The following is a 16,011-nucleotide window of genomic DNA, read 5'->3' as shown; positions in this document are numbered from 1 at the left end:
GGGGTGGGGGGAAGAAGGTCATCACATTTTCCACAGTGTGTACGTACTCTACGTTATTATACTTAATTACTAAGTTGAATCGGAAATGTCTGAACGTTTTCGTGCCAGTTGGAAGTTTTCTTTTTCCTTATGTGATGCAACAATTAGCTCTATTTTATGGGTAAGCTCAAGTTGATAACATACATGCAAGTATGGCATATAGGAAATATCGTCTGCAATTGCACTTAGGCCTCTGACATGGGAGCGCCGTCCTAAGTTTAATCTGTTTTTAATCACTTGTAACTGTTCTGCTATATGATAGGTGTTAATTCTATCGCGTATTCATTTCTGGTATAACACAGTGTTCAATTTACGTATACTACTTATTTACACCAGTTCCCCCAATTGTGTCCGGTTTATTGTCTACCATTTTGGTTGTGGCTATAAAGTGTTGTGCCGACATTAGTCGCCAAAAACGTCACCTTAATATTGATAATTCTTGGCATTACTGCATGTACCACAACTGCCGGCTAACTTTTGACACATTACCGATGTCAACTTTCCAACGGGACATACTGCCTAATTGGGTGCAACGTGAACACACTTATGCAAAAGAAGTATACCCACTTACTATTTAGGGTCAGATCGTTTCCTCATTGGGACAACCCCTTAAGAAATTGACGATTGCTTCCATTTTGTCTATTTTCAGACAAATTGCTTGTAAATAAGTTTCATTCTAGATATAGAAATTACAAAAACCCTTCTAAAGCGCTATGTGCCTTTTCTAATCGAGTTAACCCTGCCTCAAACTTGTTCTCATCCATAACCATGTCACTTGTTAACCGACTCAAAGAATCAATGATCTTTTCAATCCATTGCTTTTCTCTTATTGGTAAATTCAATTGGTTAAACTCTTCTCCAATCACAGTACCATTCATTGATTCCAATAGACTCACTAACGTGGTATAAGTGAATGGTTTCAATTCCTTTTTATTCTTATGCTTCGTGCTCTTCTTTCTCTTGGTCCGTCGTGTGTTCTCCCGTACTGATTTACCTCTAGCAGGTTGATTTCTGACCATCACCGGCTCTCCAATGTCGTAATAATCTTCTTCAACAGCATCCTTTGACACAACGGCTCCATCAGAATGATATCCTCCTCCTCTGTGACCGTGATCTTTGGTATCGTCGTAAATTTGGTGCTGGTGTAAGGATGCGTCTCTATATTGGCTACTGTGAGCTTGAGCTTCAAGTTCTTCTATGTCGATGATGTCTGTGACCTCCTCAGGCTTCTCTCTAAGTGGTGCACCTATTATTGGTACCATGCCATTGTTGTCCTCATCGTATCTTCCGTGCGAATTCAATGAAATGTCTTCACTGGGATTGATAATATATCCACGATGTGATTTGGCATAAACTCCAGAATCAACTTCGTCAAATCTGGAAATGTCAGACGGATAATCAACGCTATTGACATGGCTGTGTCTTTTCTTACCAGGCAGAAGGTTAGTGCTAGCATTCGCATTTTTAACATCGTGACTTTGGGTTTTGTTAGAATCATTAGAAGACTCAATTCCACCACCTATTTCAATAATACTCTTGGCAAATCCATCGTTATCAATTTCTTTGTATTCTTGATCTTCGGATTGTTCCACGGAAGCATTGTCTGGAATACTTTTCTGACTAAACTGATGACTTACTTCTCGGGCACGAAGAATGCTTTCTGCCAGAGGCCGTGGAGGCATTCTCAAGTTTGAAGATGTTTGTGAATTGACTGATGACATTCGCTTATGCAGTGGACTGGGGTTAGCTGACGTAATGGCCGTTTGTTGGTCATAGGTAATAGTACCAGAGCTATAGGCATTGACATCATCTGCACTTCCAGATGTGTGAGGATCCTCTATTGGACGACATGATTTATTAGATAACTCCAGAGAATGATGATGTTCTGCCGATGCCATTGCATCTGATGGTTGTCCATGTCCATGTGCAGCAGCAGCAGCAGCAGCAGTTGAATTTGGAAAGTCGTTGGATTCTTGAGAACCATATTGGTTTTTGACAGCAACTCTTGTAGGAGAATGGTCCGAGAATTCTGAAGAAGTAATAGAACTCCTTTTATCCAGTCTGACTTTAGGAAGACTGAATGTTTTCTTGATATCTTTGAATATGAATTGCTTACTGTCACTTGTTTCACCTTTACTGATAACACTAGCTGTTTCCATCAACTTCTCTAAATCGTCCGACAACGACAATCTGTGGGAGGAATTATCTTCTTTAACCGGCAGAATGGGTGTGCCATGAATGACCTCGGACTTAGGACGTCTTGAAGATCTTGGAGGGATGGACCCCTCAATGGCAGTTTTATAAGTGGAAACGGGTTTCATTTTGTTTTGAGCATCAGCAGAGACACTAGGAAGTTTTGTTTTGCTACCAATCGAGCTGGAAGAATAATCTGAAGCATCTGCATCTGAAATCTTCCCCAGAGGTGGCATCTTGTAATAGTCTGCGTCGTGTGACTGTTTTGGAATTAATTTAGATGAGCTTTTGGCGTGAACGATATTTACAGTTGCTCCTTTGACTTGGTTGATGGTCATCAATTCTGCATTATAATCCTTTCCAGAATAAGTGGATAAGTTCAGAATAACTGAGTAACGATCTTTATGAGATGGAGGAGGCGGAGGTTTAAGCCCGGAAAGGGAATCTCTTTTGATATTAGTATTAGGCAGACCCAGCAGCAGCTGTGGAGGTTGTGAAGGTTTTATAAACGAACTGTCGCCTGGATAATTCTGTATTGCCAGATCAGAAGACACACTGGAAGTTTCTGAATTGTTCATGTTGAGTTAAGGGAGATTTCAACGACTTTAAATCACAATAGTAAATACTAATATAACAGTGATTAATTTTATTTAATACCGCTTTGTCCTGAAGTAATAATAACTTTCTTTATCTCACCGTCCAAAAATTTAAATAAAGAGTCTATGTTTTGTCTTTGGTTAAATTACCCGAGAAAGAGTTTTAATTTCACTTTTGATCAAGTTGAAAAATATCAGTCAAAGAGAAAAAAGGATCGACTATTCTTCGTCTAACGACACTTCTGCACAATAAGCTTAGCAACCCGCTATATTGCCCTCAATTGAAGTCGATTGTCTTATGGTGATATTTTTGTATGGGTACTAGTGCTGGTACTAATACCGTGGTATAGCTTTTAGTGTTTTGAAATATCCTAAATACAGAAACATTATGAGGTAGTGCGTGAACCACAAATACATTGAGTGTGGATGCAGATGGCTTGCTACTGGCAATAAGCCCTATGTCATTGTATGCAGTGCAGTGATAACCATAAGCGAGTCACTATTGTCACCGGTTAAGGCAGCTAATGAGTACCCAGATCAATGGTACAAAGCGATCTATTGTAGTAAATAATATTAAGATCTATTGTGCTCATTAGAGTTCGTCGTCTTACGTCTTGTATCTTACTACGTCTAATATCTTACTACGTCTAATATCTTACTACTTCTTAGTCTACGTCTGTATGCGTTGTATTCGACTATTGGGGAACTTCTCCCGGTCTCCATTGAATTATGAAACGTTGACTTCTCGAATGTCCAAACACACGAGCAATTCCCCCGCCGACTTGATCGACTGCATTCGAGCATGCAGATCTCTTCAACTGGTCCATCGGAGTGAATTGTCGCTACAAAACTCAAGCTGCGGTTTCTTGAACTTGAAGTTGGTGCAATCCCGTCGGAGTATAGAAGATAAATTATACCACTTTCTAAATGAAAACTTTCAAGAGGGTTTGCTGAAGTCCGACCAGAACGTGGTTTCCTCATATCTTCTAACAGATCCTAAACCGCAAGACGTCTCTCAGATATACCATTTGTGTGTTAGTGCCTTCTCTAACAACCTAAAGAACACAGCCGCCCAAGGTCTTATACTTAGATGCGGCCTTTCACGGTTGCTTCAGCTTGAGGACTACGAGAATGCCATTAAACTTGTGGATGACACGATTGGATCACCAGAATACATTACAAATCGACAGATCAAACTCAAACGAACACTAGCATTATGGCTCGGGACTTGGCCAATTGCATGTGGTATTCTTTCTGCCATGGCATTGGATGGCTACATGCTATTGACGTCTATGGCCATGTATTCTACAATGGCATCCGCAACAGGCTGGGCCTTTGCTAGAACGAATACCTTTGATGGATTGTCAAGAGTAACTTGGAGACCCTACGTCAATATGTGGCACAAATGGATCCACCAACCACAATTGGTGTATTTCAATCGCATAGTGGTTCACTTCGAAGAACTTCATGAAATCAACATAAGAAACTTCCACAACCTGAAAATCAGACAGCATTTCAGCAACATGCTGCTCATCAAACTCGATGAAGATGTTATTTTAGAACTTCCAGAGGATTCTAAGGACGTCTTGGATAGTACTCTGCTTCTTTTGCGAAACCAGCTACAAAAAAGGAAAATGGTACTTAAAGACCCTGAAGAAGAACTCATGGCGCTTGAGTATTGGCTCACTCACGGCGAAAAGTTTACATGGGATGAACCAGAACAAGATCCAGCCGAGATTATCGCCCTAAACTTTAAGAAACTACATTAACTTAATGGCTGTAATATCCTACGTCGGTGCTACCATTAACATACCCCACATAATTTTCAAATGATCGAATGACTTCAAAGTTATTACCAGATTGCATGCTTCTTTTCTTGTCCTTCATCGCAATGTACGAGTTTACGGAACTACAAACACCCAAGGATCTTGATGTCATTGCAGACTTGACATTCAGTCCTCGACAGAACTGGTTGGTGACAACCTCGTGGGACTATAGAGTCCTAGTGCACGATCTCGGGGGTGGTGTAAGCACAAGTAATAATATGAAAAGCGAAGAGTACAGGGCCAAAGTTCCTATGCTTAGTGTATGTTTTGCCAATGGCAACAGTACTTTTCTAGGCGGTCTTGATGGTGGGATTTACCAATTGGACTACGAGAATAGCGACTTCAATGTTGTAGATGTTTTCGAGGAACTGGCTTCCGAAGGAGTAGGTAAACATTTAGATGTGGGGATTAAGAAGGTGTGCTTTGATCAACAGCAGAATAGACTTATTGCTGGTTCATTCAATGGAGATTTGAGAGCTGTGGATGTAAGAACATGTCAACGCATATTCCACAAACAAGCAGATACTACCACTAATTCTAAAATTCAAAACATGGACATCAGCAAAACCTTGTTGATAGTGCAACGTAAGGGAAGTGATATTGACATTTATGACTTGCGAAATTTTGATAATCCTGTGGAAACAAGACAATTGGGACTTAATCATCAGGTACGTGACTTGATTTCTCTCTCACATACAACGGACGAAGGGTTTGCATTATCAACAATTGATGGACGGGTATCCTTAGAATATTTTGATAAAAACCCTGAAATCCAGCAATCTAAACGGTTTACATTTAAATGCCATAGAGCTAAAGATAAGGTTACTGGAATTGATACGGTTTATCCCGTCAATGCTCTAGCAACGAATTCTCTGCATAACACTTTATTTACTGGTGGGTCTGACGGTTGCGTGTGTCTTTGGAACTTGAATAAGAAGAAGCGAATCAGAATGTACCCAAAGTTTTTCAATACATTCACACCACATTCTGATGAAGATGACTCTCATTTGGATAAAGCAGTACAGAGTGTTGTTAAGCTTGCATTAGCGAGTGATGACTCAATGTTAGCTGTGGGGACAAGTGATGATGGCTATAAAAACTTTAAGTCGTTAGACGTCCCTTTATTGCAGCAAGTTCCATCTCGGGTCTTTATCAGACAATTGGTACCTGATGAATGTGCGGCCTGATTGCAATTGATTATTGTTACGAGAAGCACATTAATATTTATTAAATGGAAATTTATCTATGGCATGTCATTAACTGAGTGTATAGTTGAATAAAGAAATTAACGCGGTGTTCGTATACATCCTCATATCTCTCACGCACGGCATACCTTCGTTAAATACTTACATTCGTATATCCCTACATTTGATTGTATTTCAATGCTGGTGTTTACTTTTACGATCATCTTGCATGTGTGTAAATAATGCATACTCGCGTATGTACGCATGTGTATGTTCTCACTTCGTATAGTTTTTCCGATATATCTTTGTTGTATGGCACTCGATTTTCACGCATCGCATCAACTCTTCACGGCCATGTCATTCGAAGCAGCCTCTAATAACTTTGTACAATGGCTCCAGAGGTCAGGAGTAGCAATCTCCGAAAGTGTAGTAGTGTCAGATCTTAGATCTGAGAACCAAGGTCGTGGTTTAGTGGCTACTGCACCAATTTCTGAAAATGAGCTTCTTTTTCTGATTCCAAGAACAGTTGTCTTCAGCTTGAGCAACTGCTCATTCAAAGCAGACCATCCTGAAAAACACAATGAGTTGTATGAGTTGGGCCAATGGGAGGCGTTGATGGTAGTTTTGGCGTATGAATTAAGGAAGCCAGACTCACAATGGAGACCGTACTTTGAAGTACTTCCTATAAGAGGTGAAATCGAGAAATCCTCCAACCAATTAATGTTCTGGACAGATTCGGAGATAGAAACCTTAAAGCCGTCATTAGTAGTAGAGAGAATTGGGAAAGATGCAACAGATAAGCTTTATCAGGATCTTTTTGATGGTCTTGTTATGTCATGGGATATTCCAGAGTTCAGATCATTTACGAAAAAGGACTTTTACGAGGTTGGCGCTATAATCATGTCATATTCGTTCGATGTTGAAGAAGACGAGCAAAATGAGGAAGAGGATCACGAAGAAGAGGAGGATTCCAACGAAGATGAAGAGGAAGAAGGAGAGGATCATTATGTGGGAGAAGATGAGCATGATGTGGGAGAAGAGGAGCATGCTAGTGGAGATGAAAAAGTTGAAGAACTTATTGCCAACCCTGTGTCAAATGATTCGTACCTTAAGTCTATGGTACCTTTAGCGGATACGTTAAACGCCGACACTCATTTGCATAACGCCAGCTTATCCTATGAGGGAAGCATGCTAGTGATGAAGGCTACCAAAGCAATAAAGAAAGGAGATCAGATCTACAACACCTATTCTAATCATCCTAATAGTGAGATCCTCAGAAGGTATGGATATGTTGAGTACGATAGTTCGGCTTATGACTTTGGGGAAGTGCCTCTTTCCACAGTGAAGGAGTATTTCAATAAACAATTGAAGTCCAAACCTCCACTTGATACTCTTCTTGAGATCCTTTCTACTATTCATGATGATGAACAACAAGATGATGACGAAGAACCCACAGACTTGATTGTGGAGTCTTATGACTGCTATTCTAATCAAGAGGTGATTATGGAGCTTACGTTCTTGATTCAGATACTCACCATACTAGTAGCCATCAATAAGGATACTCCATTCCGGAAGATGACCAAAACTGAAGTGCATTCCACTATCAAAAGGTGCTACCATAAATGCTATCAGTTGATTGAGTCGCACAAGTTGACCAAAGACTACCTAAAGAACTACAAGGCTATTCTTGAGCAGAGGATTGCCCAATATCCTCAGGAAGAGGCCGTCGAAGTAGATCGAGGTTTGAATAGAAGCCAAATGGCTAGAGTTGTTCTTCACTCCGAACGTCAATCGTTACGTAAATGTCTTGATACTGACGTGGTTTATAAGGACTATGAACTTATTGACGATGGTAAACTCATTAGAAACATCAATAAGAGAGCCATGCAAGCCAAAGAAACTCAATCTTCCAAGAGAAAGAAGGTCGAAAAGAAATAGCATCAATTAGCACCTACTTGTTCACGTCCTAGTAGACTTGACGATAAGCGGTTTAGGTCGGCACACTTCGAAGGACGGATTGCTCTTTGGGCCATGGGTCTGGCTAGGATCAACGCTGGTATTTTTCCGGTGCAGCTTCAGCTCCTTGTCTGATAGTCTGCACATTCTTGTGTTCCATAATTGTCTAATCTCCAAGTCAACGTTTTCATCGTTGATGTATGTGTTGTAGATGAGGTCGCTCTCTCTGAAGGAGTAGTTGTTTGTTCGAAGTCGGTGCCTGGATTGTTCTTCTTCAAGATCGTAGACACTTATGTTGGTGCTTAGCTCCGTGAGAATGCTTCCAACCGCTTCGTCGCCATTAGTGGGCTGCTTTTCGGAGTCAAGCGACGTTAGCAGTAATTTCTTCAAGTAGTTGGCACCGTTTTGTCGATAGTAGTAATCATCTTCAGCGACGTTATCATTATCTTCTTCCGTTTGCTCACCCTCATCCTCTGAATTGATTGGTGAGAGTTTAGTCGGCACCTGGAGCACATGCTTTGAGTGAACGCTCGGAGGAGCCTTCTTTTGCTTTATGCTATTGGATCTGACCACTGGATGGAACTCATACTCCTCTTCGTACTCATCCAGGGTCGGTTTACTTGGACCGGGAGCCTTTGAATGGAATTTCCTCTCCAAAAACGGCTTGATGGCGATCCACATGGAAGAAGACAAGCGGAACATGAAGTAGACAGCAACAAAACAGTGCAAGAACAATTGAAGGTAGGCGAAATTGGCCTTAACTGGTTCAGAACTATTAACAATCGTAATAAACGGTATGCAAAGGAAGATATCTAATATTCGGGCAATGGGAAGCCACAATCTCATGGTTCCAAGTGCCATGGGGACACAATACGGCCTGCAAAGTAAGATAAGCAAGAAATAAACCACTTCAATTACGATAATACAACTCACTTGAGCCAACCCATTGTCTTGGAGGAGCCCAATGATGATCAGCTCCGAGAATAGTTTAATAAGATCAATACCCACAAAGTAGACCTTAGATGGCTTCAAATTGTAGTAAGCAAACCCCCACAACAAGATAGTTTTGATGCTAGTGAAGAGTTTGGAGGGAGAATCCAAGATTCGAACTGACCATCTCCTAAACTTAACTTTAATGCTCAAATAACCCCAGAGTAAGCCCATTAGCCAGAGAGCAAGGACTATAGAACCGAGGGTAATGTTAACTTTGGGAAACAGAGCATACGCTTCAACTTTTCCCTTATTTAATGAAGTCATGGCATTAAAGATGCCCGTTCCGTATTCGTAGCATTGCCAGGGAACCCGTAACGCAGCATAAGGAACATAAGGGTTGAAAGCAGCTTTCTGGTTACCATTAAGATTATACCGAGCATAGGAGTCGCCAGAGAAGGATGCAGAGTTGTATATTACAAACAATGTCACAACCAATAGGGGGAATGCAAACGTATTATATACAATGTTCAACACTTGACCCACTATGAAATAGACGTTATTTTTTGATATCAATCTGAAGTTGGGTGTGGTGATTTCTCTTCTTCTGGCATCAAACATCCGTGCCCTCTTCACAATGAATAGCATGATTTGCTGAAAGGATACGATGCCCAAACAGACGCTGCAATATAGGATAATGAAGTTTATCCAGAAATATCGAAATGATCCCAAGGAGCTGTAATACTTCAATACATTGAGCCCGCCTTTATCGAAAGATAGGTAGACATGGTCTTGACTATGATAATTGTCATCAAAGGCATTATCTCCGAAAATAGGCACCCATACAAGACAAGCTCCTCTGAACTGCAGCATCAACTGTTGATAGAAGCCAGGATAACTGAGTCCCAAACAGCCTAAAAAGTAAGCATATTGAAAGTACTGAATGGCCAGTGATGCCGTAGCATCCAAATGAGAGAGCAATTCTTTGTTACACATACTTGACGCAAGGTGAAGGAAAGGATTGGCTGATTCTTGGGCATATGAAAATGTTATAGTGATCCCGTTAAATGCAGTTGCAAATACCAACAACGTCAATGCGGTTATCTCAATTGCTCTTTTCATTTGTTTGAATCTAACTGGGGTAACAAGCACACTATAGCAGCCAAGGGTGTCAGACAGTTCGTTGTTGGAAGTTACAGAAAAAGTAGCTTTAAATGAACCTAAGCTTCTACGATATTTCGGTGGAATTTTCACCTCGTAATAAAACATTATAGAATCTTGGTGGTACAATGGACATCTTCTAAGACTGTTTTTATTATCAAACAATGCTTCAATAGTGGAATTACTACTAGCAAAGTTGATATTAGAACTACTTGAAACAGCATAGTCAGAGTGATGTAGTAATGAAGACCTTGACAGATGAGATATACGAGACGCATCTTGACTTTCTGCATTTTTGGCAGCTATGGTTTCTTCTTTTGCAGCAGTTTCACTTCTATACTGCGAAAGTACCAGTCCAAAATTAGAAATGTTCTTAACCATTACCATGTCGCAAAATCGTAAATTTTCATTCGCTATTATCTCACCTTTAACTTTTACTACCGCATGAAGTGTCGTAAATCTGTTTGTGGTATCATTGACGTCTGTTATCAAAGGACTGGTTTCGTCGTCTGTCTTCATGCTATTTCTATCAGAATTATTCAATGCTCCTTGTTCCCTGAGGACCTCAGTGTTAATAAGGAACTTAAGAATGTGATTCTGCTCGTCGAGCGCAGCGTCAATAATAAAAGAATTTAACTTAACCCCTTCTCTTGGAACGTTGCAAGGTTCCACTACGAGAAATACTCCGCTAACAAACCCTAGTAAACACCCTAGTAGAAATAAACTTATGATCAGTTTCATCACATATACAGCATTCTGAAATCCACAAAGTAAAACAGACCTAAAGTGGTAAATTTGAATGGAAACACAATGCTTAAGGTTTTAATTTCCATGAGAGTTAAAGGATAGGGCCAGCTATTTATGTTGAGGTTATTAATTGCAAAGGGTGACAAACAGGTAGTGGGAAACCACAAAGGTTATATACGATACACTTTCGAAGAAAGTATCAGTCACTGGAAAGATAACAGAACCTAAGAAACTGTATCTTAAAAAAGAAAAGCGGCAATCTTTATATTGAGACTTGCTGTGATAAAAGTTAGTCAAACGTTTCCTGCGTTTGAGATTGTTCTATGCGTGATTCACTAAATTCTTTGAGAATTACGATGCAATGCAAAGCCGTGGGGTATGAAACTAGCGATTCCACTTCAAGAAAAATACGAGCCAGTAGAGAAAAAAGAATTTGATACTCTCTTGTAGATACAGATATATACATGCATATTAGGAACGTTTAGGACTGAATATCAAGGGTTCTTATATAACCAACTAAAGTGGGAATATTTCTCTTTGAAAAACAATTGTCTCAATGATTAGGACCGTGTTTAAACGTTTATTTCCAATAAGTTTCTTGCTTCAAATGGCTTGACCAGTCACCAGCAAATTTACACTGCAACAAAGGTGGTGACCACATATGCCCCTCAAAATTTTTATGCCATTCTATAATTCTGGAGTGAAATTGTGGCTGCTCCATAGAAAAAGAATCAAAGTGGAGATGGAGAGCACAGTACCTTTTTTCTTTTCAGTGAAAAGGGTTGAGAGCAAACGTTATTATTTGCTCTACCTGATATAGACCTTATATTGTTTAATTCAACGGTGGAACGATTACGACTGCGTCGTGTATACACGAAAGTCAGACTGACCTATAATCAGTGCACAACCTTGCCCTTCTTGAAGGGCTGGATCCAAATAAATTCTTGTGTGTGAATCTCACTTGTTACTTTTAAAATATGAAAGGTTGCATATCGGTTTGACACGACCTTTTTTTGAAACAACGTAACATTCTTTGAACTTTAAAGTGTCAATGATTCCAGTATAAGTGGACCACATTAAATCTATTTTTCAAAGTACCCCCTTCCAAAAAGAAATCCGCCAATGATGGTATAGGATTATAACCAAACATAAATGGTACACATATCCTGCAACTAATCATTGAAGTGTCCTTCTTGAAACATTCGCTTTCCCGCACAGAGTGGTGGTTTTTGTCGTAAACTTACATATGCATGCGACACATCGCTGACCGAGGGGCACGGTTTCCCATCGTACCCCATCGTATTTAATAATGTCAAAAATTTTATAGTGAAAAATTTGAAAATGTCCACTCTTCTTTCTTATTGTTCAGCTTTACCCTCATAAGTCCTAGATCCCACAATGACTGACACTTTATACGTTATGTCCGTGTCACCAAGAAGTCAATTCTTGGTGACATTTGTCAAGCACTTCAAACTTGACATCAAAGTCTCCAGTGAACTCTACGAGTCCTTCCCTGTTGACTTCCCTGTCAAGAAGTTGCCAGTCTTGGTCAGTGCCAAGGGTGAAAAGATGTGTGAAACTGTTGCCATTTTGATGTACTTATTGTCTCTTGTTCCTGACAACAAGTTGTTGGGTAAGAACCCATTTGAATACTCTCAAATCTTGAAGTACGTTTTGTGGGCTAACAACGAAATCTTGCCAAGTTACATTTACCCTGTCATGATGGCCAAGGGTATGAAGCCATACAACAAGAGATCTTTCGACGAAGGTATTGCCAACCTTGAAAAGTTCACTGCTTTGCTCGAAGCCAGATTGGCCAACTACACTTACTTAGTTGGTGAACGTATTTCCATTGCTGATTTAATTAATGCTCACCACTTTGCCGTTATCTATGCCACTGTTGGTGCCAAGCCATTCACCAAGAAGTACCCTAACGTCTACAGATGGTTTTTGACTGTCTACAAGAATGCTTTCTTTGGTGATGCTCAATTCACTGTTGCTGCTGAACCATTGGCCTTCCAACCTCCAAAGAAGGAAAAGAAGGAAGCTGCTCCAAAGAAGGAAGCCGCTGCTCCTAAGGCTGCTCCAGCTGACGATGCTCCAGTTGAAGAAAAGAAGCCAAAGCATCCATTGGAATTGTTGGGTAAGGCTGCCAATCCTTTGGATAACTGGAAGAGAGTGTACTCTAACGAAGACACCAGACCAAAAGCCATCCCATGGTTCTGGGAAAACCAATGGAACCCTGAAGAATGGTCTTTGTGGAAGCTTGACTACAAGTACAATGAGGAATTGGAAAAGACCTTTATGACCAACAATCAAATTGGTGGTTTCTTTGCCAGATTATCTGCTTCCACCAAGTACTTGTTTGGTTGTTTAGTTGTGTACGGTGTTGACAATGACAACGGTATCACTGGTGCCTTCTTGGTCAGAGGTCAAGAATACGCTCCAGCCTTCGACGTTGCTCCTGATTGGGATACTTACAACTACACCAAGTTGAACCCTGAAAACGAAGAAGACAAGAAGTTCATTGAAAACATGTTTGCTTGGGATGAACCAGTTACTGTGAACGGTGAAAAGAAGGAAATCGCTGACGGTAAGGTCTTCAAATAAGCAAATAAGCCACTAGATAGTTTATAATAATATTAACCTTCTTGTATTAAGCACCGTATGTTAATGCTCTTCAATCTTTAATATATTCAACTATTTACAATGATATTATATGTACCCCCAATCCACGGTCTTCATCTGATCCGAGGTCCTTGACTCGTGCTTAATCGTTCCGTGGTCCTCTCAACTTGGGGTATAATCTGGCAGCATGATAGTTAATAGAACTGACCTTTGGCTTAGCTCCCTTATAGCTATCCATACATATCTTGAACTCGTCTTCAAACCCCTTACACGTTAGTGCTCCTTCACCGTTGGCGGCCCAACAGTTTAATAACGTAGACATCATCACTATGCACTTGTTATTTTCTTGTTGAATAAGCGCTCTCCGCACCTTCAACTTTGGAAGTGGAGGAAGCTTAGTGCTCTGTGCTACCTTTTTGTATGCCATTGTGTATAGGACTGGATCAAGGATTTGATGAGCTGAAACAGCTGTACTATCAATAAAGTGGTTCATGTTGTAGTTAAAATTTTTCCACTCGCACTTCAACAGGGGGTTACCCGCACTTTGAACAAAGTTGTGTACCTCAGCTTACTACGACACACTATAGTCTACACTGTATACACTGTATACACTGTATACACTGTATACACTGTACTGTATTCATATCCATAGCTATTCAACTTTAGTAAGATCCAGCCTCACCTATCAGATATAGAATCCAAACTCTTCCAATTAACAATCAAGTTTGACTTCTTATTGAGATCATTTGAGCGACGAATTGAATGTTTAACCCAATAAATTCTTTTAAATGAATTATTCTTATAAGGCTTGAAAATATATGCATCATATATCATTTTCCCACCATAGTTATGTAACGGATTGAGTCTTGAAGGCTTAAATGTCTCAAATAACTTCATCAACTTAAACTTGATGATTTGGTTAATATTCCTTGAAAGTGTCTTCATGAATTTCCGCATATCTCGATCTCGAATATACTTGATTCGAATTAAAGTGTCAACCTGATCTTCCACATTAATCAAGAATAACTTGAATAAATGTCTCTTCAAATTATGTCTCCTTTTGATTGAGTTGATCAAGTAAGTGTAGTTGGGTAACAATCCAAAATCTTTAAACGAATAATTGATAATTAAAATAGAATTCCGTTGAGCTCTCGATGAACTGTATTCACAGAGCTTATATTGATTGGTTAATAAATCTTGATGTCCATATAAAAGTAACCTTGGACTTCCTTGGTTATTTGCTTTCATAAATAATTCAATTTCATTTTGTAGGGACTTTCTTAAAAAGGTTATTTCATTTTCAATTCTTAACAGAATATCGGTTCTAAAATCCAATACTCTATAATCTTTAATTGACTTCAAGGAAATAGCATTCTTGGGTACTTGTTTCTCGTTATCTTGCATAATATTGTTGAATACTTCATCAAATTCTCCCATACTATTGGAGGTATTATCAAGATTGAATTGCTTACTGGAGCCTCCTGAGTTGGAACTATGCATTGTGATCCCACTACCATACTCTTTCATTCGCTTTGGGTCAATATTAGCAGTCAGCTCATCTAACTCAAGAAAATCCAAATCTCTCTTATGCACTTGAATCTTCGTGGTCCCACTTTGAAGATCCTCTATGAATTCAGTAGGATAAGCATCCTTAGCCACCTTATTCCGATCTTGGTATAACGGCATTCCAGATATAGATCTGTCAAAGCCAACAACATTGTAATCATGCTTAAAAAAGTTCTCTTTAAACATGAATGCGTCTCTAGATAAATTCAACCGTATTAATTCGTTTCTTCTCAACATCTTAAATTTGGTGGTTATACCATTGAAATCTTGATGTAAATTCAAAATTTGATCATCATATTTCTTTAAATATCTCTTATAATATTTCACATGTAAACTTTTATCATCATCTAACTGGGCCAAACTCTTGTAGGTTCTTTCTATTGTGTCCATAGGTGTGTTAAATATGTCTATTTCATCTGGTATTGACTTCAATAACCTTTTTCGATCTAAGAAATGTTCCGAGTCAAACGAGTTGAAAACTGGACTATTGTCAAAATTATGCTGGATTATAAAGTCATTATTGGACATATGACTAATGGAATCATACAACTCCTTAACATTTTTCATGTGGTTCTCTCTTTCGTTGAGTAGAATTTGTTCCTTATCTGGGCCGGTCTTCTTAATAGATGGTTTCAGATTTTGATTCAAATTTTGACTCTGACTCAGATCTTGACTTTGATTAACCTTATCATCTTTTGACTTGGTAGACTTTGCATCATCATTCTTCTTAGGGGCCTCAGACCGGATATTCCCCTGCTGCAACGAGACACCAAGATCCAGGAGCAACTGCTTGGACTTTTCATCTTTCCATAGCCTAACACCAGAGCTTAAAAGTCGACTGTGTTGGCCACTTCCTTTGTATATCGGCGACCACGCTTTGCACAACATAATCAAGCGCAGTTTCTGCGGGTATTAAAAGTCGTCTACTATGAAAAACAGTTCACAATACTCGCCACTTGTAAACGGTCTATTAATATGCTTGAAGAGGTGGAGATAAGAGAAGACAAGTATGGGATCTCCTACTCCCTGTCATCCACAATTTTGTAGTGTGCAATTATTGAATTTGGTCGTGGATAAACCATATAGTGCGACTGCTCCATGAACGAAGAGATATGATTTCGGCTTTGGACCCAACTGGTACCCACTTATGTAAGCTTGAGTCAAAGCGAAGGACTGGCACAAGTA

The 16,011-nt window shown here is 39.6% G+C and overlaps 8 protein-coding genes across 8 annotated transcripts; 4 read left to right on the top strand and 4 right to left on the bottom strand.

Moving 5' to 3' along the window:
* Nucleotides 1–728: 728 nt before the first annotated feature.
* On the bottom strand, nt 729–2,810 carry KQ657_000810 (uncharacterized protein; the record flags this gene model as incomplete). Its single annotated transcript, XM_043191633.1, has 1 exon — nt 729–2,810. One exon carries the CDS (start codon nt 2,808–2,810, stop codon nt 729–731), a length of 2,082 nt encoding a protein of 693 aa, XP_043048940.1.
* Nucleotides 2,811–3,508: 698 nt separating this feature from the next.
* On the top strand, nt 3,509–4,597 carry KQ657_000809 (uncharacterized protein; the record flags this gene model as incomplete). The annotated part of the gene is made up of 1 exon (XM_043191632.1): nt 3,509–4,597. The coding sequence occupies one exon, from the start codon at nt 3,509–3,511 to the stop codon at nt 4,595–4,597; it is 1,089 nt and encodes a 362-aa protein (XP_043048939.1).
* A 122-nt stretch (nt 4,598–4,719) lies between these two features.
* On the top strand, nt 4,720–5,841 carry BUB3 (Bub3p; the record flags this gene model as incomplete). The annotated part of the gene is made up of 1 exon (XM_043191631.1): nt 4,720–5,841. The coding sequence occupies one exon, from the start codon at nt 4,720–4,722 to the stop codon at nt 5,839–5,841; it is 1,122 nt and encodes a 373-aa protein (XP_043048938.1).
* A 351-nt stretch (nt 5,842–6,192) lies between these two features.
* RMS1 (ribosomal lysine N-methyltransferase) lies at nt 6,193–7,776 on the top strand (the record flags this gene model as incomplete). Its single annotated transcript, XM_043191630.1, has 1 exon — nt 6,193–7,776. One exon carries the CDS (start codon nt 6,193–6,195, stop codon nt 7,774–7,776), a length of 1,584 nt encoding a protein of 527 aa, XP_043048937.1.
* A 21-nt stretch (nt 7,777–7,797) lies between these two features.
* Nucleotides 7,798–10,640, bottom strand: KQ657_000806 (uncharacterized protein; the record flags this gene model as incomplete). The annotated part of the gene is made up of 2 exons (XM_043191629.1): nt 7,798–10,219; nt 10,636–10,640. 2 exons carry the CDS (start codon nt 10,638–10,640, stop codon nt 7,798–7,800), a joined length of 2,427 nt encoding a protein of 808 aa, XP_043048936.1.
* A 1,411-nt stretch (nt 10,641–12,051) lies between these two features.
* On the top strand, nt 12,052–13,242 carry KQ657_000805 (elongation factor 1-gamma; the record flags this gene model as incomplete). The annotated part of the gene is made up of 1 exon (XM_043191628.1): nt 12,052–13,242. The coding sequence occupies one exon, from the start codon at nt 12,052–12,054 to the stop codon at nt 13,240–13,242; it is 1,191 nt and encodes a 396-aa protein (XP_043048935.1).
* A 160-nt stretch (nt 13,243–13,402) lies between these two features.
* On the bottom strand, nt 13,403–13,687 carry KQ657_000804 (mitochondrial 37S ribosomal protein mS37; the record flags this gene model as incomplete). The annotated part of the gene is made up of 1 exon (XM_043191627.1): nt 13,403–13,687. The coding sequence occupies one exon, from the start codon at nt 13,685–13,687 to the stop codon at nt 13,403–13,405; it is 285 nt and encodes a 94-aa protein (XP_043048934.1).
* A 251-nt stretch (nt 13,688–13,938) lies between these two features.
* On the bottom strand, nt 13,939–15,714 carry KQ657_000803 (uncharacterized protein; the record flags this gene model as incomplete). Its single annotated transcript, XM_043191626.1, has 2 exons — nt 13,939–15,664; nt 15,710–15,714. 2 exons carry the CDS (start codon nt 15,712–15,714, stop codon nt 13,939–13,941), a joined length of 1,731 nt encoding a protein of 576 aa, XP_043048933.1.
* Between the last annotated feature and the right edge of the window lie 297 nt (nt 15,715–16,011).

Source organism: Scheffersomyces spartinae (genome assembly GCF_019049425.1).
Source record: "Scheffersomyces spartinae strain ARV_011 chromosome Unknown scaffold_12, whole genome shotgun sequence".
NCBI classification, from domain to species: Eukaryota; Fungi; Ascomycota; class Pichiomycetes; order Serinales; family Debaryomycetaceae; genus Lizanozyma; species Lizanozyma spartinae.
Note: the sequence above shows the minus strand (reverse complement) of the source record. Positions and strands in the feature narration are given on the sequence as shown.